Source organism: Wyeomyia smithii, chromosome 1, assembly GCF_029784165.1.
Source record: "Wyeomyia smithii strain HCP4-BCI-WySm-NY-G18 chromosome 1, ASM2978416v1, whole genome shotgun sequence".
In the NCBI taxonomy this organism is placed as follows: Eukaryota; Metazoa; Arthropoda; class Insecta; order Diptera; family Culicidae; genus Wyeomyia; species Wyeomyia smithii.
In genome coordinates this window covers 142,165,084-142,190,733 of record NC_073694.1, presented here as the reverse complement: position 1 = coordinate 142,190,733, position 25,650 = coordinate 142,165,084, and the positions used below count along the sequence as shown (strand labels likewise).

At 37.3% G+C, this 25,650-nt stretch overlaps 1 protein-coding gene across 1 annotated transcript; it reads left to right on the top strand.

The window, feature by feature from the left end:
• The first annotated feature begins 15,139 nt into the window (after positions 1 to 15,139).
• LOC129722952 (uncharacterized) lies at positions 15,140 to 25,033 on the top strand. The gene is made up of 3 exons (XM_055676838.1): positions 15,140 to 15,753; positions 23,799 to 24,170; positions 24,236 to 25,033. Exons 1-3 carry the CDS (start codon positions 15,426 to 15,428, stop codon positions 24,370 to 24,372), a joined length of 837 nt encoding a protein of 278 aa, XP_055532813.1. The 5' UTR covers positions 15,140 to 15,425; the 3' UTR covers positions 24,373 to 25,033.
• The last annotated feature ends 617 nt before the right edge of the window (positions 25,034 to 25,650 follow it).

The following is a 25,650-nucleotide window of genomic DNA, read 5'->3' as shown; positions in this document are numbered from 1 at the left end:
GAAGACGGTAACGAGTTCCAATGAACAATGCCTCTAACAAAAAGTGCTGAGCCATAGTCACAGGTTCTATGACGCAGTACAAAAAAGTTTCTTGTTCGGAGATTTCTTACAGGCGTCAAGTTCGAAAAAAGATACGCAGGTTTTTTAGTCATATTGATTTTAAAAATTGAAAGGCAAGATCTGTATTTATAAATTGTGAGAAACTGCAACCTAGTAGAGCTGCATGGTGATGTGAAACATGCAAATATCTGGGAAGATTATAAACATATCTTACACATGCATTTAGAGCCATACGAAGCTTATTTAAAACACCCACAGCAGAATCAGCGAAAAGGGAATCACCGCAAATGAAATGAGGGAGTATTAATGATTTGAATAACCGCAGCTTTGTTGTAATATGTAAGTGTTTCGTAACTAAATTCAGACGTTTCAACGCGCCATAAATCTTTCCATACTGGGCATTAATGTGGGCATCCCATTTAAGCTGACGTGTGAAAATAACTTCTAAGTTGTTTACCTTATCTACAAAATAAATTTGCTCACCCTGAAAATATAATTGTGGAGGTGTAAGTAAAGCTTTGGAAAACAGTATAGCTTTAGTTTTCTGGGGGTTAACAAATAAAAGGTTTTTATTCGACCATAACGATATTTTGTTCAAGTCGTGGTTTATTTTTATAGCAACATCATTAATGTCATAGTTATGGAGGAGCTGGCAACACGACTAACCGGTAATACGTGCCCCGAAAGCAATCCGTTAAAGTTATTGATTTATAAGTGAAATGAGGGGCCAAACTTGCTAAAAAGTGTACAGTTGTGATCTGTGATGCTTTGTTTAAGTGAGAAAAGTGGAGGTTTTGTGAAAAACACAGTGTTCTATGCGTGGAAGTTATAATTTATCCACGAAATCAAATTGAAAATTGTTAGGCCAGTTAGGTTGCGTGAGTGTGAGTGCCTACTTCGTGCGTCGCGCTAACAAGCGGTTCATTATTAACGTGCGATAATGGAGTGCATATGGTGGTGTGAACGAATAGAACGGCCATTCCTGGAGAGCAGAGAGAATAGCATAGCGCTGTGTTAGTCGGCGTTTGTTTCGCTGGCATAGGCATAACCAAACTAAAACAGATGAGTATTTGTTTTTTGTATCAAACATTTCATGAATGTTAGGCTATGTGTGTAGTGGTTTTTAGCGGGCTTTGGACTTTGGCAGAAGCGTGAATGTGTGATCTGTTGGGTGCACGAGGTGTGGTAGCTTTTCGGCTGCGAGTAGGGTTTTTTTTTGTTTGCGCGATGAGTCTTGAAATGTTTTACTTTTTTTCTCCCACAAGTAAAAGCAATGAGAATCGTCAGGTGAGGTAGGTTAACTTATCAACGGGCTCGATACGACATACACGATTCGCTTTTGGAATTTTATTTTTTTTTCCTAATTGGTCCGCGTTCGAATATGGTTCACATCATGTGATGATCCACCGGATACCACGTAGTTTCCAGTTTGAGGAACGACGTAGCGTGCCGTTTTGATTGTGGCCGTTATGAATGTTTAACTGTTACAGTTTCGATTGTCCAAATAGAAAACAGAGTGCAATTAAGATGTTTTTCTGGAGACTTTTTTCGTGTGGTTTTGTGTAATAGTGTTGTTTATTAGAATTTATGGTAGAATAGATTAATTAAGTTGTATTTACTGATGTGTCGTGTGCCATGAATTTTTAAACGCACTGACTCTCGCATGACAGGTAATAGAAAATTCAATGGAGTCGAGTTTGACTTTCGAGGATTATTTAGTCAGCCTGAAATAATCATGATTGGTTTGGTCCTGTCAATAATTTCAAGACTTTTGATTAGTATGTACATCTACACCTGATGTTTGCACTTAATGTTTTAGATGCACCAAGCTTTGCCATTTTTCTATCTTTCCAACAGTATCACACCCATTATAAGGTAATGGGTAGCTCAACTTAGTAATGAGCCAATATGACGCATAGTATACTTTGAATCCGTCATCTACCACGGTTTTGCACGGTCAGGCTTCAAGTAGGGTTTTATTAGCAAACATGTTCTCACCTCGAGAGCAATGGTGTGGTTTATGGAAGCTGGGAGTATGGTGCAGTGATAATACATGAAATATTATGCTTCACTTTTCCGATTTTTCTAACTTTTGGGCTGTTTATGTTTTGTATACAATGTTCCAAACATGACTAGGTCGGCATTTTGTTAACAAACTTAAGACCATATATTGGTCAATATGGAAATTTGCATTTTTAAATTATTAAGGCTTTGCATGCATGAAACTTTGCCAATTTTTTTTATTTTTTTTATTTAATAGGCAACATTCGCATCGACAACTAAGATAGAATCGGCGTGAAAAGTCGTGTCCCCGAGTTTCTGCGTCGGTAGGAGGGAATAGAGCGGTCGTGCATAGTGCTTCGATGTAAACTGCGTTTCCGGCTCGGGAGCATTTTACTTATATGAACGTTTTTAGAATATAGTGATTTCGAGGGCTATACCCAGATACTTGTTCATGTCTCACTGTGACTGTTTAACCGAAGATTTCGTCCGGTCGATAAATATCGCGATTAACGAAAACACAATGTATACCCTCTAAAGAATCGCGTCGTCCGACGTGCAGTCGTTTCTTCGAAATTACTCGGGATTGACAAATAGCTGATGGCTACGAGTAGCAAAGGCTACATCGCGGACCGTTTGGCAAGAAATATACTCATGGTTCGTTTTCGTAATAAGAGCGCATCATTGTTATATTCTGTTTTTCAGGTGTGTTTTTCGCGGGATCGTATCTTTTTTTTAGAGCAGACAAAGTGTATACGAGAAACGTCGTTGGTCGATTTGTTAGGTAGAAATGTCCGGTTGAACGAACCCCTAGACTCCGCGTCGATACATTCATGAGGTCGAATTATCTAAAGCTAGATCAACAACGCGCCCTTGACTTCGGTGTAAAGAGGAAAAGAGGATCACCTTACGAGGAGATACCATATCATTTGAAGTTGTCCCAATTTGATCAAAGGTCTAGTATTCTCGCGTACGATTTATTGTTGCGGTGTTACATTGTCAAACTGAATAAGTTCGAATCGCATTATGAATATCGTGGCGGATATAATGAACTTGTTCGCGCGATACTTGTTCTAAAGAACCCGACACTCGAAACCAGCGCATCGTTTACCAAAACGAACCCTGCTGTGTACCTTGCCCTTTCTCCAACATCCCAGTGATTTCTCGTGGAAGTGCAGAGGTGTTCTCGGCTTCCAATAAGCGAGTATCACGTCAACATTTTCCTATACAAATTCCTTCTTTGACCTGCATTCGGATGCGGCCGGCGCTGGTATTGCCTAATACAAAGATTAAGGTCACCAGTTTTTACACATTGAGGATGCATGTTGGTCCCAAGCATCATCTGTTGGTTCTCTGTGTAATTACAGCTGATCTGGCAATAACGGAGTAGCAACCGCGGGCGGTCAATCATGCTCATGCTCATGCTCATGCTCATGCATGCTCATGCTCAACATCATTAATGTCATAGTTATGATTAGTACAAAAGTAAACCTGAACGTCATCCGCGAACAAATGACTCGAGCAATAATCTAGGCTAGTAGACAAGTCATTAATGAAAAGCGAAAATAAAAGTGGACCAAGGACGGATCCTTGTGGGACGCCAGATAAAATTGGCTGAAAGGAAGACAGAACATGATTACAGAAAACAGCTTTGTATCTCTCCGTAAGGTATGACCTAATTAACTTGATTGCCGTTGTAGAGAAATTGTGAACATCGAGATGCGATGATTTACAGTTTGGATGAAACTGAAGCAACTTTACATGGCTATACACGTTTACTAGTGTGCGCAGGTGAAAAGTTACTTACCTCTATGATATGATACACTATTCTCATGTAAGATATAAATATTGCTTTCTAATTTAAGGCTAAGGGCAATCAGAGTATCCATGTTATTCCGTTCTCGTTATCGCAGCAAGTTTTATAAAGTCTTCAGTTCGTATTTTATCATACAGCCTAGACCTTCGAAAAGAATAATGTTCTCGACTACACTCTGAAAATCCAAAATTCACAAATGTCGTACAAAACCTTCATTACAGTTAATGCATTTGAGATGGAACTAAATTGACAACTTTCATGAATAGTTTTTTTGCTGTATAATTCTGAACTATAATTTTTCGAAAACAGGTTTTTAGAAATTTGCTTAAATTCGTAAAAATATATAAGTTGCTGATTCATAAATCTTGGTCCTACAATTTCTAAAAATAAAGCGAAAGTAATATTCAAACCTTATTTATGGGGATTTAAAAAAAAAACTGCATTAAACTAACATACATATTTGCTGTTCTAGTATGAAATCAGTATCATTGTTATCTATTACTGTTTCCTCACGTTCGATTATTTCAAGAAAAAATTTGAGTTGCTTCTAGCTAGCATTTAAAAATTGGTTTGTCATCGAAAAAATAACACTCATATACTCCAGTGACAACAACCATAATATTTGCGGAACCCACGTCAAGCTTTAATTCAATGATCGTGTTTGGTTCGCCCTCTGAAAACTATCCTTTAAATTCTTTTTATTTTTTATTGAAATTGGACTTACGTTGGTATACGATTTGTGGTTTACTGGCCTAATAAGTATAAAGTAATAGGTAGTTAGTATAACAAAGGTTTCTGCACTACTATGTGGAATAATTCAGGTTTTTATCAGTAAGGTTCAGTAATTTCGTATTCTTGAACAATGTTCTCATATGAAAATTCAGCTCAATCGGACTTTGGTGTCTCATACCGGGGGGCTTTTCACAGGCCCCAGTTTAAGAATTTCTATACCCTAGAAAACCGTTTGTTTTAATTTTTTTTCGAATAACACCTGTTTACCCGTTTCATGGTAAAACACGGGACATTGCAAAGGCGCGCGGGCATTGGCGTAACTAAGGAAAAATCCCAAAGGGGGTCTAACTTTTTATGCAAAAAACGGAATAGCAAGTTTCTTTTTACTTTTTGTATTTCTCGTGGGATCCGATTTCGGCACTGCACTGGCCATAGTACTAGTTTTGGCCATGATGGTATAAAATTGATAATTGTGAAAAAGTATCTTAGATTACTCCTAATTCGAAGTGTCCTATTGAACCTGCTGATACTATTCAACAAAACTATTACAAACTTAAGCAAATAAATATGCGTATTTTAGTTTTAATAAAGGAACTAACTATGCTTTCTCCAGTTCACTATACAGCCTAACGTTTAGGTAGTTTGCAAGCTATTTTTCATAGAGCATAACTTTGTTTAAATTTGCCCATTTCTATAACAAATCTTGTTACCAGCATCAGGCACAACTTACTACAGCACATGGATAAAAAAGTAGACATTTTGGTGTGATTTTTCTCTGCAATATCAAAATTACCTACAGCTTCCGAAAACGTTCATTGATCCATTCTTGGTCACATATTAATGTAATTCCATGATTTAGAATTAGAAAGTTTCCATTTGTTCAAATTATTTACAAATTCTCAACTTAACTTGACTATAATAAATGGCACTTGAGTTACCGAAGTTGATGTTAGCGAATAATACGAAAAAGTTTCTATGTGAAAAAGGAAAGAGCGGAAGCTTTTTAATGTAGATCAATGACAGACGAAAAATTAATATAGGTCAATGATGTGATGTCAGTGTTATTAAACATCCTATTAAGTTTAAACAAATTCTAACTTGAAGTACTTTGCCCTGCTAGCTTTTTGTGAATATCATTCATTATTTAGTTTGATTATTTTATATACTGGCCCTTTGGTTAGTTCAAAAACGAGGATTTTCTGCCGTTAAAATATATCTATATGATAAAGTCAAAATATAAAATGAATTCGTGTGGCTTCAACATTTTTGCGAATTGGCCACAATAGGAGACCCAAGTGGCCAATTTAGAAATGCTATGGCCAAAACAGGAGCTTAGAGAAGTTTTTTGATTGGAAAATATGTAAACAATACAACATAATTTGATTATTTAAACTCTTTGCTAGTGCAGAATATAGGCGATTTCATCCGATTTCCCCGTTGAAATTATTCAATTACATATTTTTCGAAGGAAGAAAGACAAATATCTCTCATACATAACATACTGTGGCAAAAACCGGTGCCCTTACCCTACCTCTAAATTTTTCAAGAAAAATGAGGGCCCCACAAAAATATTTGCCCCGGCCCCCCGCACCTGGGACATTTTAGATGAGCGCGGGACGTTTTTTCACGCGGGACGTCTGGTCACTTTATACTAATAAATCATCCATACTGACCGCATTTCTCCTTGCCCAGAGTTTCGTAGTAACGTTCAATCGCACAAATCACCGTTGACGACGAGATTCCGAGTCGTTTCCGTTGTTGAGAGTTGAGGATTTTCTAGGTGCTTGCGCAAAATCAATTTGCGACGTTGCTTTTCGGGTGACTCCCTCTTTTGTTTCCAATATTCGAAAAACTGACAGCAGTGAAAATGCAATGTAAACAACACATTCTAAACTACTTCTACCTGAATTTTCAAGAGAAAGAAACTAGTGTTTTCATGACGTGTTTATATGTTTATAGGCCGCGAAGTTAACTTCTAATAAACAACAAGATTTTTGTTTATTCGCAGATATTTGCAGCTTTTCCATAGATTCTGCAGATGTTACCCTTATATGTGCGTTTATTTCCTCAACATGTATGCAGATTTTCGTCTGAGCAAGCGAAAATGTTTCGAATCACGTTTTTCAAAAACATCTGGCATCTCTGGGCCTGCGACCAGACTGAACCTGCTAGCTGGCATCCCGGCATCAGAGTCTATGTTTATAATAATTGTCCTGCAAAGATGAAACCAAAGGAACCAAATCAGTGTAAAACGAGGGTACCAATCGAGCAATGTAAATAAACAAGGTGATAATGTTAGGAGTGGATGAAAAGTGTTGTAATTGAGCGTAATAAAGAATATGTGTTTTTCCGAAGTTTTTCTTACACATTTCAATCCAACATTAAACCTGTACACTGGTTCACTCAAATTTAACAAAACATTACCGGTGTAATCTTTCAAAACTGTATACCTTGTGAAGAATTTCAAAAAATTATATTCGTTTATGCATGGTGAAAAACAGAACTGTATAGTTCTTGGCAACAAACGGCACAAAAACTGTGTTGCCGAAACGATAGATTTTCTCTTCGCGCGACTCTATATACACATAGACTCTGCCCGCCATGTTTCAAGCGTTTCAAGGGATAACATCTCAGAGTGTGTCTAAACGAGATACAAAAAAAAAACAAATTTTATTGCTGATTGCATCTGAAACGCGAATTACAGACAACTTGCAAGCAAAATGCAGATAACGTGCACGCCAGATTGATCGTATACCAGTCAACTAGAGCGAACGCGACAGAATGCCTTCGTTAATCGTATCTATACAGTCTATCGCGTTCACTCTCGTATGCTGGTATACGATAAATCTGACGTACAAGTTGTTTGCATTTTGCTTGCAAGTTGTCTGTAATTCGCGTTTCAGCGGAAATTTGCAATAATAACGAAATTAAATCTGAATGAGTTATAATAACGAATCCTGAAATGAAGTTGTTCTGAAACAAGTCTAAAAAATGTTTCGTTTCTATCAAAACCTGTTGTTTCTAACAATGGTTGATAAGGCAATCCACGAGACAGTTGCGATCAGCTGATTTCAGTCTGTTTTCAACTTATGACAGCTTTATGTATGTTTGATCGGTTACAATTTGGATGCAATCCGGACCCAGAAGCGTGAAAAACAGATGTTATCCGATCGGTAGCTCTAGTATCGCGAGTGCCAATCCTAAATACAAGAATAAAAAATCGCTTCTGATATTATTGCCGACATTAAAAGATTTCGGTTATGGGTGTGTTTTGGTTTTGCAGCTTGAAAAACAACAACAATAACAAAAGTACAAACAATGAAACGTCACCCGTGGATTGCCTTATACTATGCTGTATGCTATCTTATTCAGATAAAAAGCTGACACGTTAGTAACCATTTTTGATATGGGTTTGACACTATTAGAATCATTTTTGTTATAATTTCTGTTGTTTTAACACCTAATTGAAAACACTAACTGGAATGTTTTTTTCATAAAAAAACTAATTTGCTTCTGATACATTTTTGTTTTGTCTTTCTGATCGGTATAGCATAGCATCTGTCAGTAGGGCCCGCAAATCGTGGATCCGCTGCGATGAAGTAGGGGAATTGTGGGTAAAATGAACAGGGGTGGTTAAATGGACACTTGCTTAAATCTCGACTAATACGTTGAAAAAAAGGACAAATTATGCGACATAAAACAATCAAACAACGAAAATAATAAACAAAATCAAAAGACACGCGCATATTCGTGGTGGTGATGTTATTTTTGGCTTACAAGTAATAACCTTTTTTAGTGTAAAACAGTTTTTCGTAAGGACTTTTTTGCATATATCTGTACTCAGACTACTTACCACCAGAAATCATTAAAGGTTAGTAATTGTTTGAATGTTTTTTTCAATATTTTTGAAAATGGCACGCGACAGATTTGCTGGCGGATTGAAACTACAACTGCCCGCTTTAAAACGCAAAGCACTTTTTGTGAATCGCCACATGCAAGCAGCTGACTATCTCCCGTTCTACCAATCCCTATTAAATCAAGGTACTCCTCCCCCCGCAGATATCCCCTGCCTAAAACTCTTATCTCAGCAAATTTCTCTTCTCCCACAATTCATTCGAGAGCACCCTTCCAGTGACCAGATACATCGTCTTCAGATTGAAAGAACGGCAACACCTCGAGTCGAAAGAAAATATCCCAGGCTTAACTGGAAACGAATATGGACGAACATCTCGTCGAAACAACTGTCATCAAATCTTCGGAGTAACCTGTATCTGTTGATAAACGAAAAGACCGAATACCGCAGACTATTCAACTTAATCCAACGAGCAGACGGGGAAAATTGTTTATTTTGCAACGCACAGTGCATCGTTCCATAGACAAAAATCAAACAAGTGAACTTCTCATTGAACCAATTCTATATGTTGATATGTTTTATACATGTTTGAGATATATTGTAATGATATTATTAACCTCGTAAGTTCACCTATACGGTCATGAAAAGCGTTTACTGTAAAGTGGTTTTAACTTTTTAAGTGACATGTTATATTCAGGAATTCTTCTTAGTTTTCAAACACATTTTTATTATACTCCTTATCTTTTCCAGTAAAAACCAAAATGGAAACGGCAGAGGCCTGTAACTACTACATTTCACATATTAATAGTGAGACGTAACGTAGCGCATGTGGAACGTGAAGGCTTCTTGGTTTTGCTTATTTATGTTAAGAGAAAAAAGACAACTTTGGTTTAAAATCGATCGTCAAAAAAAAGTACCTCAAAGTACCTCTCTCAATTTCAGCTTTTCTTTTTATTTGGAATATCCTTGAAATTCTGGAAGAGATTGCCATTGCTCAAGTTTGCTCTTTCAGCCACAATTTACGTTTTCGAATGACACCTCTGCAACCAAGAATGAGCGATGTATCTTACATCTGTCCCTTATTTTTATGTATAACACGCAATTTATGTGTAAAACATATAAAAGGTTCCCGGGTAAATAATGTCCAAATATTGTGCGATAGTAAACCGTATATAAACCTAATTAATAGGGAATTTAATAAAAATAGATATGAAAACTCATTGTTGTGGCATTTAGGTCACTTTTTCGTTGCCTAGAAATTATTTAAAAATGCTTTTCAAGCCTTTTATCTCGAAATGGATAATATTATAAGAAAATTATCATTTTATGCCTTTGTATAAAAAAATGGCGTTTAAGACACTTTTGCGATTACTTATTTTGCATTCGTTGTTTATGCAAATAGTAGCTCTCATCTGTACTAAACATTTTTCGTGTTACACCCATTGAAAAAATGGCCTTAATGGCTGTTTTGATTTTTGTCTCCCATTCCCATACATTTAACGCACTGTGCGTAACGCAGCGACAGAGACTCTTCAGCACACATTTTCAGAGTGCCCGCGCACGACGCAGGCATGGGCCTTCGTACAGCATAAAATGGCAAGGATCCTTGGTGGATGGCGTATCCTTTGGGTCGAAGAATTGCTACGTCCTGTTCTAATAAATGTACAACCAACTCAACGAAATCAAGTTTTGAAAATCTTAACACACTATATAACCTACATCACAGAAAATAATTATAATATAATAGATAATAATGCACTTGCTTTCTATTTGAGATGTAAATCTAACTTGTAAATAGTTTATTTTTTAATATACACTAATAAACATAGTTTCACAAAAAAAGAAAAAAAAATAACACGTACTGTGTGGGTAAAATGGACTGGAATGAGGGTAGAAAAATTGTGCGAATTTCCATTTAAAATAATAGATGCTTTGTGTTTGTATCATCAAAAAGGCAAAATTAGACCTGGACCGATGAACAGATGGCAGCGGCTAAGCGTGCCGTTGAATGCGGCATGTCCATACAACAAGCTTCCACCATTTCCCAGTTTCTTGCGAATAAGGTCATATATTGTTATTAATTCTACGACAACCGGTGAAAATTAAACTGTAGGTGAATGCATAACTGTGTGACGTGTAATTGAACAACATTTTCCTACAAGTGAAGCGATGATTAACGTTCTTGTCCGAGGTGTTCATATTACCTCTCAATGTTCATTTTACCTACACGTGTTCATTTTACCCCCAAAAAACTCTTTTCAAAAAAAGTTCAAGAAAACTTCGAAAAATACTATATTAGAGTATCTTTACCTATTTTTTGCATCAATCATTAGTTGGTCAATTATTGTGCGCGATCGACTCATGGTTTTAGTGTTTAATTGTGGATAAAATTGAGAAATAGCTTAGGGTGTCCATTTTATCACCCCTTCCCCTAAAGCAAATACGATAGAGATGCCAGCTAGCGTTATCAACACCAGTGGATGTGAAAGTTAATAACCTAACTCTCATTAAAAAAACGAAATTTTCGGGACAGTTCATAAAGGTATTTTACCTAAAATTCTTTGCAGCAGCTTGTAGAAAACACAAGGGGTGGTTAAACTTTGAACGCCGATTACTCGAAATAATATTTTTGAGATTAAAGTAAAACAAATGCGAGCCCAACACTCCATACCGGGTCCTGTAAAAACATAACCTCCAATCATAAACAAAAACCGGATCTCACATATTTCCTATATTATATACATCTCCTTATCAGTAGTTATCAGTCTGCTAGATGCAGCAAAAACGTCGAAAACATCCATTTTAGGTAAAAATGCATTTTCTGGGTGTAAAACATCCTTGGCTAAAAATTTAGTCTATCATCATTTTGCTAGTTTCAGAATACAAACGTCGCATAGTCTTCATTAGTTTTACATAAAATCGCTAATAGCTGAATACAGTAGCCACAAACAAAAGTCTAAATTTTCTAATGCGTTTGTTTACTCATCATTCCTTACACGGATGTGGGTGTCTTAAATGTTAGTGTTTTGAGTAAATCTCCTCATCAGTGACTTCAGAAAAGGCATTTTTTTAGATGGAAAAAGGGACACAGAAAAATGATGTTTTGTATTTATTTAAAGAAAGTCCGGACATCTAAAAAAAGAATCTCTTTAAAAATATAATAACGAACTCATTAACCATCTCGCACGGCGGTGTGTCGCTAACAACTCAAACGGCTTGAATAATTTCGATCTTTATTTCTGTAAACACTATAAAAATATTTACATATTCGAAAGGATCTTCCGCATAAAACCGCGCGCTTTCATCAAAAACTATCCGAAAATCAATATAAAAGAGTAACCACAGACTAACAGACATAACACTTCGAACAAATTTTCAATAAATTCATCGTTCGGATGATTCCAGTACTTTACGTTAGTAACACTAGCACCATCTGCTGTCGTGTTCGCGCTGCGTCATGTATTTCGACATCAGCACCAGCGTTACTGCATGTGTCAAATGGGGAACCACAAAATATGTATGAGACTGCATGACAGCGCCCCAGACGGCGTTATCGCGTGATGATTGTTATTCGATTGGAAATTTGAAATGATCGTTTTTTTGTGGCGATGGAGCTAGGTTCCAGTGTTACGTCTGTTAGTCTGTGGAGTAACCATGAACACCAATCCTGCACGAACCGCCGTGTCATTTCGTGTTCGTTTATCATGTCCAAACCACAGACTAACAGACTAACAGAAACCTTTTTCATAGTCACAAAAAACGAGCGTTTCAAATTGCCAACAAAATAGCAGTCGTAGCGTAACAACACCGTCTGGGGCGCTGTTACGCAGTCTCACATATTTTTGGTGGTTCCCAATTTGACACATGCACATACGCTAGCGCTGCTGTCGAAATACAAGACGCAGCGCGTACATGGCACCAGATGGTGCTAGTATTTCTTACGTAAACTGCTGTTATCACCCGAACGATGATTCTATTTTAAATTTGTTCAAAATGTTTTGTCTGTTAGTCTTTGTCCAAACCTACCTTTAAATAAATGAAAAAGATGAGGAGACCCCTATTGATTGTGAAGTGGCTTGTAGATGCACGACTATTTAGAGTAAAATACAGTGACGGACAACACAATAGGATCAACCCTCATTTTTTTTAACCTGCAATCATTAACATTTGTTGGTATCCCCATTTTTCCGGATAACTTCACGTACTCTTCGTGGCATGGACTCAACAAAGCTTCAAAATGTGCTGGCATGAATAAGGTTTCATGCTTTTAGGATTTTGCTCCATAGTTTCACTTTGTTTTTCGATTTTACATGACTTACGGACTTTTCAACTATCTGCCATGGGTTCCATGGATATTGAGATCAGGTGACTGGACCAACTTCTGTATATCATCAGATTTGTTATCTTTTTCTCCTTTTATCACTAGTCTTCCTTTTTAAAATCTCTTTCAGCATTCGTGAGTTCTAAAACGTGTTCTTCGAAATATATATCTTAACTCCTTTTGGTTTGACTTATAAAACCCAACTCTAGCATGCAATTCTTTAGTTACTTCGTATAATTTATTAATGGTATTGAGTTATACCAATTTTGTTTTGATTAGGCGGCAGCCATAATTACGTAACGCTCATAGGGAAGAGGGGGTGAATCCTTGAGCGTTACGATTTGTTACACAGGGGAGGGGGGAGATGAGTTCAGCGTTACGTAACAAAAAAGCTCTGGAGAGACTCTCCAAAAACGAGCATTTTTACCAAGCAAATTCTTCTACAGCGTTACGTAATTTTCATGGCGGGGTAGGTGGTGGCGTTACGTTTCATTAGATATGGGGGGTGGGAGTCCAAAACTGATTTATGGATGCCGCCTTAGGTTATTTTTACTACTGTAAATACAATTTATTTCTATTAATTCAATCTCGTAAGAGTTTCGAAGGCACCATTAACATGCTATTTAACAACTATCCCAGATTTTTCGATACTATACGTAATATAGCAGTAAAATAATCCAAAAACTCGGCTATTCACGAAAAATATCTCAGAAGGGTACCGTGCTGGATCGAAACCCGTACAGTATCGAAATCCGTACACCTTGATGTTTTTCTTTAGTTTTTAGCATTAAAAAAGTGAAAATTCATATGATAGTTACATGTATATATCCGTTGAGTTGTTGGCCCTCTGTTAAATTAAACTATGCGCCAGTAGGCCATGAAATGAAAATAATAAAAATGAAAAATCAATCGTGTATCGGTTCCAGTTGTCATTTCGTTGTATCGTTAGAGAATTTACTAAGGAAACGTTCTTCAGATAAAAACGATTTTCATGTGGGATATAAGTGTTTTACTCTGTGAATCTTTTTAAAATTGATGGAAAAGGTAAGTCTTTGTCATTTTCGAACTGTATATTGCCTAATAAATAGTGTAAGTTGTATTTATTCAACAAAAACTGTGCCGTACGGATTTTGATTCTTGTTATTTGCTTGAATCGAAATCCGTACAGCGTGTGTATCATGCATATATTGTTGAACTTTCTTCTTGTTTTCAGCATATAATGGAAGAAAACAAGTATAAATATACGACAAACAATTTTAAACGAGCTGTGACTGAGGTGCGCAAGGGAAAGTCGTACCGGGAACCTTCGAGAGGTTCCGGCGTTCCGGTTACTACGAAACGCTACGAAAATTGCACTATTTCAGCTGATATCAAAAATTTGAAAACCGTGTGAAACTTTAGGAGCCAGTTGATCCTCAAATATACTTATTCGGTAATTTAAAGATAAATTATAAATAAAAGATGTTCATTTTTGTACTTCTTCATCTATACGGAGTTTGATTTATTGTTGTATGGACTTTGATCCAGTCTATATCGCGTGTGTGCGGATTTCGATTCAGAAGTGTACGGGTTTTGATTCAGACAAAAAACTGTGTACGGATTTCGATTCAAAACATGTTCTATTTAAACATGATTTTTTCGAGTTTCGGAGTGATTTTAATCATTTTGCTGGAAAATAGTGATAAAATATAAGTAGACCTATAACTAAACATGTCAGTTTAAAGCAATATGTGATTTCTTGATTTTATATTGACCGTCGAAGATTATCATGTGCTTAGGTGTACGGATTTCGATCCAGCACGGTATATTATTATTACATTGTATGCACCATCAAATTTTTGAATTGCTTGGAAAATCACTAACTAAGAATACTGAATATGTTTTAATCAAGAATTCAGTTCAATGAATAATTATGAAAATGTGTTTTGCATGAAGGAAATGAAAAATAAAGTGTACAGGGATCACTAACCGGATTTGAAATGGTAGTGAATTGGAATAATGTGACAAACATCTCTATAATTGGCTCTCGCAGCAAAAATTCTATCCGCCGCATACCTGCATAACTAGAGCTGGGCTACTGTCCATAGTATTATCATTCCATTTCGCGATGATCCGCAATTGATATGTGATATCTCCGCTGGTGAGTTAATTAGTTTGAAGAGGTACTAATCACCCTGGTAGTGTTGGAAGAGTGTATGAACATGCAGATTAGATGTACAGCGGAACGACCTCGAAGTGGAAAGTGAGCTGGTACCGGACCTGATTGGGCTTGTAGACCTGGATGGACCACATCCGCTGCTGGCTAGTGGTCTTTGATGTATAAAAGCCATTGGTAGTGGCCGCATGAATCACACAAAGTATGTGCACATTGATAAGGACAGAGTGCACTAGGCTGCTGTTTCGCTACGCGATGTTAGAACTGGTTGTTGTGATGGATTAGACGGATTTAAAGAACAGAAGTTGTAAAAAACAAACTTTTAATGGAAGAGTAAACAAAATAAACTTTGTTGACCGTATAAACTCGATATGTGCATTAGATGTGGTAAATTAGGGCGTGAGTTGAATATTGATGCAAATTTCTGTTGAATAGTGCTGTGTGTACGGAACACAGTTTTAAAAACGTTGAAAAAAAAATCAGCAGGATGTGTACTCGGACTGTTCCACTGTTGTTGCTGGTCGCCGCTGTCGTTACAGTAACTAGAGCTGATGATACCGGAGGGCCTGGTACCAGCCCACCGAGCAAATTGGACGACTACGTGCTGACCACCCAATCGGAGTGCTATAAATCAAAACGACTGATATCGTGTTTCAAGTATCGAATTTCACGCTACATTTGGTCGTTTGCGTCCGGTAGGATGAACTGGATATTAACGGAGAAGCATGCATACGAAGCGGGTAACGGCATGAAGCTGGTGCGGCTGAATGAACCACAGGAGGACGATGTATTTCCTGATGCTAGACAGATTTCACGTGAGTTTTTTTTTGCAACGAGAATGGCACACTGTTATTAAGAAGTATAAATGATATCACCTCTGTTCGTGATGGGATTTATGAACCGATGATTTTTATTTTTTTTTAATTTTTGACAAATGATGATTCTGGAGCGTTTTATGCACAATCTGCCGAAGAAAACGGATGCCGAAGTAGTCCGATTTTTAAAACTAATTGATCTTACACTAGGAAATCTACCTCTAATACAGTACGATAAGTGTTCAGAAATTTAGAACCCACTGTCCTCCAAATATATTTTCAACTTTTATAAATGCACAAGCAAATTGAACAGTATGAATTAAAATAAACAATTAGAAAATGGACGATCTTTCGTTTGAAACAAGGTAAAAATTGTTTCACTTTTTCGGATATAGATCTATTAACGTACGAATGTGTTAGTGCCACGCGTTGAGGAAAACATGAACAAATTGTTGTTTTGATTGCAATGCTATGTTTTTTTTTGTTCATCTACAATTTATTTGACATGGCACAAATACAATTTAATGTTTAACGGCGCCAATTATATCTGGTAGCTTACTTTCTAAAGTCTCTTAATAACTAAAAGCAAATTTTTTATCCTCGCTGCCGACTACGAGCTGAAACTAAATGTAACTTGAGGCTATAATATTTTGCATTAAAAGCACTGGTTTACTGTATGATGGTTTTCATTGCCATAGGTAAGCACATGTTCCGCTGCTGGGCCAAGATATTACGGACTGGCATATTGGGTTGTCTCCCTCGGGACCTGAGAGTATCGTGCGGGTCTAGTTGCTGTTTCCGGATCCGGGGTCTTAACGTGTTCTTGTCGTTTGGTTGGATGTAGGCGGAAGGGAATAGAATTAAACTGGGGTGTGGATGGATTTCAGGAAAACGTATATAAGGGACATGTAGGAAAGGTCACGGCTCGCCAAGACATCACGAACAGGAACAGCCGGCTGCCTACTTTCGGCCTGCAGGGAAGCTATTAATTTAGACCTTGCGTCACGGTGTACAGGGCATGACCAAACAACGTGCTCTATGTCGTGATAACCTTCACCACAGGCACAGATACCACTTTCCCCGAGCCCAACACGACGGAGATGCGCGTCAAATCTATGGTGATTGGACATAAGCCTGCAATGCTATGTGTTGAGCAGTAGAAATGGTCGGGTTTCGGGTTTCCAAACCCGAAACCCGAACCCGATTCGTACCCTCCGGGTTCGGGTTTAAATTTTTTTTTAAAGTGTCGGGTACGGGTCGGGTTCGGGTTTGGTGAAAAAAAAAAATGCTCGGGTTCAGGTCGGGTTCGGGTTTAAAAATGACGGGTTTAGATTTGAAAACCCGAAACCCGACTAAAAAATCTCTGGTTCGGGTTTAAAAATTTCGGGTTTGGGTCTCATAGAAAGAAAATTCTTGGGTTCGGGTTTGATAAAAAAATGTGTCGGGTTCGGGATTCAACCGAAAAAAAAAATCGGGTTCGAGTCGGGTTTGGGTTTGAAAAACATCAAACCCGACCATCGCTATTGAGCAGCTGGACAAATATTCGGTTGAACACTTATTTTAATTTTCAAACTCGACTCCTATTTTCATCCGTGACCAGGAATCGAAAGAAGCTGTTGAACATAAGATTATTTAGTCCCTAGATAAGTAACGTCGCTTTTTACAGGTTATGTATAGCATTGATTTGCTGGGGAACGTAACGTCACAGGCAGACGTCCAAGCCAGAACTACATTGATCAAAATTTCCGTGTAAATTTTCAAAGTAAATTGCGTTTTAAATCACTTGAAAACTAGCGCCGCCTGGTGACCTTATCGCTACAATAAATTTTTTTTCGCTGGTGTACGAGGCTGGCGGTATTGGTGCCGCTATCTGGTTACGAATTGCTACTACGAAAAACTTTACACAAATTTGGAACTCAGCTTGGACGTCTGTCTGCGGTAACGTCAAACGTCGTTACACTGAACGGAATCGTTGAGCCTTTATAAGATGATTTTTTATTTAGAGTATCAGACGGGTGAAATTTAGAAAATCATTCGAAATACTCGATAATTGACTGATAATTTTCGTCAAATGATATCATTCGCTATGCACACTGGTAAAAAATATTACCAATGAAAGATTTTGCATTTGTAGAGCAACATGTCAAAAGCGCCTATCTGCTTTGATCGATCGGTTTCTTTCAACCGTCACCCACGGCTTATTAAACACGTTCCATGAGATGTCCTTCATACCATTTGATAGCGGAGAATCTAATCTAGCATTTCAAATAAAAACCACGTTGGAAATAGTTACTATAGCTGAACAATAAAATAAATGACAAGTCAATCATGAAAATCGATGAAAGTAGATAGCACCTTTTGACGTGTTGCTCTACATTTACATTTTGAGTGACATTTGTCGATAATTTACAGCATGAATTCAAGTGCATTTGTGAAATAAAATCATCCATGGAAGCCCCATTAAGGAAATCCCACACAAACATGAAATGTTTCTCGATTCAGTTTTACAACTGCGCAAGCAAACGATGCTGATCAGTTCTAAAATGAGGTATAATCGTTATGAGGCTTAAGTCATTATCTTTTCAGAGTAGGCAGTGCGTTTTTGCCCTCGTATCCAAGTGAGCTTTAAAACTTGCTTGCACATTTATTTCGGTTTGCACGTAAACCCTACTAACACTTACACTTGAGTTGGATTTGAGTTTTAATCCTGCATAACAACAATTGCATAAAAATCGAAATGCGATGAAATTCGCGCCGCGTCTGCTGCAACAGTTTGTTGCATTGTCATTTGAAAGCATAAATTCGATCTAAAAACAAAACTCATCGCGTTACATCATCGCCTGCATCGCTGGATACATCGTGCACTGCATGCATTGCACGCATTTAAACTCAATCGATCAGAGTGTGCGGTGCAAAAAAACTCAAACTATCGAGAGGAAGCAGATACAAGTTGGATTCAAATCTGGAAAAGTGTTACTCAGTTCAACTTTGCACGAGTTCATGCCATCACTGCTTTTTGTTGTCCATCTTTTGACGTAGGACTAAATCTCAAAGGAATGCTTCAGAGCGCATCTTTCGTTATAAAACGCATCTATTGTCCTCTTGATGCTAGAAATAGATAACTCGAAAATTGCCTATTTGCGAAAAAAACCTCTCAAACTAAAGCAGGTATTAGACGACGCAAATATTTGCTATTTTTGGTACGATTTTTATTTGCACAAAATAAAATCTGTATTAAAAAATAGCAAATATTTGCTTCGTCTAATACCTGCTTAAGAGTACTTTTCTCTTTACACTAATGAACATCGCGTTCATAACTTATTTCCATGAAAAATTGGTCGGCATGGGCTAAATCTTGCCTCTAAAGTGTAGCGCCTCGAAAAATCCTGGGGTGCCATTGCGCATTTCGTTTCGAGTAACTCGAACAAAACTAAATGATCGCTGGTGGGCGTTATGTTTCGTTTTTCATATTTTTTCCTACATTGCGGGTTAGATGAGCTGGAGGACAAATGACAATGACAGCTTCTTTTGAGCTTAAAGCAAATTTGGCAGTATGTGACGTACTCGAAAATAGCGAAAATCGCTCGAATCGAGCTGCGCGTTTCAAGTCAACTGCGTGTGTCAAGTTGTGCGCCCGTGTTGCCAGCACTATTAGCAGCAGGTTGCGCTAACATACAAAAATGTTCAAATTGATGATTCTGTTGAATTTTATGGCATCAATTATCAACATATCAGAGGCGAATGCCAAATTAGGCAAAGCCTCTTTAAAAACAAAATAAAAACAAAAAAATTATCAACATTTAAATTTCATGGCATCAAAATTAAAATTTGGTAACCTTGTACCACTGACAAACAGACGTGCCACTCGATGACGATTTCATCGACCAGAAAAATAACGATAATTTTGAATCTTTTTTTTTTCAATGCCACCTAGTGTCGCTATAAGCAAGCGTGCACATTCAGTATCAAAGACAATAACCGTTTTACGAAAATAAGTTAGTACGCAATAAGCTCACATGGTGGCGCATGAGCGTAACGTTTCAAATAAGGACAAAGATTTTTCAAGATTTTTCTTCGAAGAGGCACGTCTGTTTGTCTGTTCTTGTACTGTTAACAATTGTTCTTCAGAGACTTAAATGAGTTTTTTCGTTTTTCGTTTCGGCGAGGAATTACTTTGCAACACTTTGACGTAAGTTGACACGTTTAGAGGCCCCAAATTTCACAAGAATGGTTAAAAAGCTATAACTTTTCTTGGGCAACTATTCTTAGTTTTAGAGCAGCATTTTTTTCGCTTTTGTCGATCAGTGTTATCGACATTAGTGAGGCAGAGAATCGCTGTTTTCGAGTATCACGATAATGAATATTTTAAGCATTGTTCTAAGAAATATTGAAGTTGTTGAACACTTTGTACCACTCTGAGATAAGAGATCGAACGCTTACTGTCTTGACACAATTTAACATTCAGTTATCAATGTATTGCATTGACAAACATAACTTTACATTTTCGCTGGCTTCAAAATTTATTGAATGAATTTTGACACTCACCAGGAAGTAAAATATGTACAAAATATAAAGAAAGAGTACAATTTTTTGTACGAAAAGCCTTTTTTCTTTGAATTATAGCTTCAAAAGCATGATGTCTAGATATAAATTGAAACATGAACTTCGGAGAAAATTAGTTGAGGATTCCGAAAAAAAAAATAACAAATTGCACTTTTCGGCATATGAATATTTTTTTGATTTCAAATTAAACGAATCCATCGTGTTTCTGATAAAATTGTACATAAAAACATTGCTCACCCCGAGGTATTATGAGTAAAACTCGAGTTATAGCATTTCTTATTATTATTCCGCTCATATCTCTGAAACTGGCTCGATTATGGACATTGAATAATGAAATTGGCAGAAAACCAGAAATTTCAAGAAATTTAAAAGAATAACAATTTTGACTGGCAGTGTTGCTAGTTATGTTATTTCATAGTTGAAAAATTGAATTCCATTTTTCGGCCAATAAGTATTTTTTGATTTCAAATTTGACAATTGCGTTGTTTTACAAAGAACATTCCACCCGAAAAACACCTTCAACGTAAAGGTGTTATGAGAAAAACAACACTGCCGGTCAAAACTGTTATTTTTTGGATTTCTTGCATTACCTAGCCTGAAGTTAATTTATCAGTTTTTCACAATTTTTACATGAAGAATCTATGCTAAAAATAGACAGAACTAATAGTTTTTCTCGCTCATATTTTCGTAACTTATTGATGGAGTTGGTACTTAATGGCTGCTGAAACCAGTGACCGTTGTAGGATTGGTGCTTTACACCTGGTATAGAGTTGAGAGGTAACTTTCGAAGAAGTGGACCCTCGATGGAGCAAGAGCTCCGCAAAAACAGAGACTATGCGCGCGGTGCTCAGGTTCAGCGTTGCTCAAGCGCCAAGTGTCGATTGGGTCTTTTTCAGTTTTCTGTAAAGGATAAAAAACAGAGCAGTGCCCAGTGAGGAATCCCGTGACGATGGTTCACTACGCTTTAAACTTAGTAGCCTCTTGGTAGCCGCAGGGTTGGGATAGATATATTGTTGAGCTTGTCTGCAACCCTGCGCATATTGCAAATGAGATGCTATTTCTAGCTTTTCCCATGTATTTAGCTCGCCTTTAATGGTAAATGTGGAGGTGCCCAGAAACGATACGGGTCCAATGAATTACTGAGCAGATAATGTCTTGCTAGGCTGTCAGCACGTTTGATTCTTTTGCCCCTGGTACCAAAAGTACCAAAGTTCTGTTGAGTGAGGAAAACATCTCAGAGTGTTGCGCTGTACTCCCAGATTAGTTTGGAGACACATTTAGCAGACTTTAATGTCAGTAATGCTGCCTGACTGTCTGTTTGAAAGACGGTTGACCACTTAACCAAAGAGATAGTGACCTTTATACCTGGTCCGTGGATTACTGCTCCAGTCTTTGATCCGATTTCTGAGATATCCGTGTAGAATCGGATAGTGCCCGATGGAAGACTCACTTTGTATAGGCTTTCCTTTCATCTAGTTGTTACTAGAGGTGTTAGCTCTAATTCCCTTAGGATGCTAACATGACCCGTTAGGCCACCAAACATGGTCGAGCAATGGTGATGTAAGACCAGAGCACTGAATGTCGTTTTAGCCCCCAGGTCTTGCCGAACAGTGTACCGCAGGCCCGGACCGCTGAAATCGCCTTCTTGACGGCGAGCAGTTCAGTTCATACAGTTTTCATGCAGAATGATTCCAAGGTATGGGGTTCATTGCTAGAATTACGTCTTACCCTGTTTAGTAGTGGAGGAGTGATTGAATGCGTCCTCCGCTTGAGTATGGGGAGTCGTGTTAAGAGCCGTTTGCATGCGACTATTCTATCTAATTGCATCACATGTTTCCCGAACAATAAGGTCTACGTCATTAGTCTAGCCCATGACATCGCAGCCAAGCTGCGAGAAGCACGAGAGAGAATTCCTCCCTCAAGGCATCTTTTGATTGCCTATACTGCAACAGACGTAAGTCCCAATGCAGCTTCTGCTCGTATATGTTGCGTGATTTTAGCCCTGTTAAATAGGCTCCTTCCCGAGGAAGGCTGCTGAGAGTTTCGGTACATCCCGACAGACTGTCCGTTTCGGTAATGGACAGTTCGAAATAGCTTCCGTGATCCTGTGATGTACTTATCTATGGTCTAATAAACTATGTTCGTCGAATCTCATTAGAGTAAGGTCATTTGATATTACGCGAAACGAAAACTTTGATATAACATAAAAATTTTCATTGACCCGTAGCACGTTATATGTACCAATAGCATATTTGAGGCGATGATAAGGTCGATAAAGAAGATAAGAGAATAGTAAATCTCCCCCACGCACTATAACAAGTATCGAATAATTTCTCAGGAATTATTAGGCTATTTTATAGTTAAATACGTTCGAAGTAAAACATTTTAAAATATTTTTTCATATCAGTTGGATGCTAATTTTAGGTAAGTCTCTTTTGGAAAATACTTGAGAAATTCAGGGAGCTGATGAGAACAACTTGCTAGTAGCCGAGTAGAAATTTTCCGTCAAAGATTTTGGTGCGTCTAAAAGATGCCTTTTAAATTTATTTTTGATTCTGCAGGACTTATAATTATGGAAACGAAACAAATAATTGAAAAATGTCGAAAAATGCGTTTAACCCTTCTTCCGCACCTTCGTATTTCTCATCACTTTCCTTCACTTCGATAGTATGCATGTCTAAAAAAAGAGATAGATTTTGAACCTTAACATTAAAAAAATAATAGCTATTGCAATGCTTATAGAACAAATTTGATTCAAGCACTATCAATCTATGAACCTTACAGTTGGTCTCGAGCTACGATGCTGGTTTAACAAGCCAGTCGTCGTTGGTTCGAGTCTCGACTCGGGAGAGACTGTTAGTGTCAGTAGGGGTTATCGGTAATGGGTAAGCAGGACAATTCAGAATAGATGTAAAAAATCAGAAATTTACGCCTTTGTTTCTGAACGGTTTTCCTCTACATGGACATAAAATGACAACTAGATAATAAAAGATGAAAAATACTATCCGTAAAGTTGTCATCGAATTATCGAAACTAATTAAGAAAAGTCGAATCTGAGTAGTTATATTTTGCTTGAACTTTCTTTAATTCTCACGCTATCGTCGTCATTTTTTTTATTGCTACAATTTTGACTATGTATTTGTTGATACTTTTTTAATTTCGAATGGGTTGAATTAGGTCTTCAAAGAACTGGGTCAAAGACATTACGTGACGTAGAGGTTAACTTCGGTGCCGGTGCCACGATCTCTCTGACTTAAACATACTCTTCTTGAAAGTATAATAAAAATAAAACAATAAATATCCCAGGTACGACTAAACTAAACTTTACTTGTCATAAATGTATGATTTCGCTTTTGCGCTTAAAACCAAATATATTGTCTTGGTTTTATGTAGACCGTGGAACGATACAAAATGTACAGAGTAAATTCCTACAAGAATACAGATTTAACCAATAAATAACTTTACCGGGTTTTTACTTCCAGCGTACGACAATGAAATGCTGAAAGCCACTAAATTCCTTCAACGCTCGCTGAACACGTTTATTGCATCGCACGGTGTCCGGGTCGGCATGGGTGCAGATAGTGGAGCTCGGTTCCTAGACGATGATGACAATTTCGAGGGTCGCGGCAAAAAGAAAAAGAGATGGAGTTTAATCTTGCCATTAGCTCTGATGCTCAAGCTAGTGCACATGAAACTGCTGTTGAAGCCAATCCTGCTAGGAGTAGGATTGATTCAGATCTTGCTAATTGCCGGAGGTCTGTTCATATTCAATTACTTCCGCCATACCAACATTTGCCGAATCCAGCCACATCTGATCCACTCTCACTCTCATATAGCCAGTGAGTCAGCACCAGGTGAGATGAGATTTTTCTATATGTATGATAGTAGATGATTAATGTTATTGTTGATCATTTTGCAGAATTATCGTATGCTGCCTACGGTTCATATCCTTCTTACTCGGCTTCGCCATACAACGCCTATAGCAAGGACTGGGCTACAAATCGGGCATATAGTGCATATGGTTTTCTCGATGCAATCGACTCACACAAAGTTTAAGTGACTGACTTGAATTACATCTTTTACCTTCTATGCCTCAAGATGTTCCTAGCAGTCATTATTGTTGGATCTGAACAATATCCTTTCAACTACACTTTTTTGCTATCTTATGCTACTTCCATTTCCAATTTATTCGTAAAAAACGTTTTTTGCTTTGAAAACAGTATTTACTTTAATGATTACGCATGCGTAGTGTTCCAAAATGTGAGATACTGTATATTTAAAAAAAGCGCATTATTTTAGAAACAGTCCAACCAAAATTCAGTTATTAAACAATCAAAGTACATATACAACTTGGCTTTTCTAATGCACGTATTTTCAGTGAAATCTTGCAATCTCCATAGTAGTGACGGTTTTAGGTATTGTACCTTTCTACAAACATTCATATTTCTAGTCTAAGCAATCATACAAAAATATCTTTTCAACTTTGCTTCTATGACCTATTTTCACTTTCAAGCAGGGAATATGTTAATTAAAATAACAGTAGACTAAGCATATAGATCAATATTTATTATTATTGTTATTTTTGCTAATAAACATTATAGAACTATTTCAACAGTGGAGCGTACCGCGTAGCGTGGAAAATTTTGCATCCAAGAGACCTGTTGAGGAATAAATTAACAAACAAATAAATGATATTACATATAGTTGAGCTTTTGAAGTTGATTTTTTGATTCAAGTGATGACATGATCATGACCATATTTACAGATATGAAATTCATCGAATGGATTCATTGACAAACAAGAAGACGTAAGATATCTATCTTCAATCTTATCTATTTCAATAAGTGTCTGTCTGGCTGTTTCCTACAGTCACATGAAGATGGGAGGATACGTTCTCTGTAAACATGATATTCGTTAACACAAATGTAAACTTGTATTCGTAGAAATCGAAGCTTGTTGTAACATTAGCTGTGATGTATCTTTGTCATGTGGTTAAGGGTGGAGAGCTAAAGTTTTAATAAAAATTTATTGATTTTGAAACTACTGAACCGTAATGAAACCAGCAAATTTGTTTCATCTTATTAGCGTGGACAACATGGGAGTGAATTAGTTTGTTGTGAGCTTTGCAACTTCTAATCGGACGCTATCTTAACATTTTTTTATTAAAACTCCTAATTCCGCACGAAAACTGATTTTGCGTTCACTATCTATGGGTGTGTGTTATAATTTCACCGTTAACCATTGATGCTCGAGAAAAGAAATAGAAAAGCGAAACCAAAGTATCGCATATCACTGTTGACAATGCAACGGATCTCTAAAAGTTTTAATTACTAG

Excerpts from the sequence above, each read along its gene's own strand:
- LOC129722952 (XM_055676838.1), top strand. The coding sequence starts at position 15,426 with ATGTGTACTCGGACTGTTCCACTGTTGTTGCTGGTCGCCGCTGTCGTT. Across the intron at positions 15,754-23,798 it reads TGATGCTAGACAGATTTCAC|CGTACGACAATGAAATGCTG; the intron begins GTGAGTTTTTTT and ends TTTTACTTCCAG. Across the intron at positions 24,171-24,235 it reads AGCCAGTGAGTCAGCACCAG|AATTATCGTATGCTGCCTAC; the intron begins GTGAGATGAGAT and ends ATCATTTTGCAG.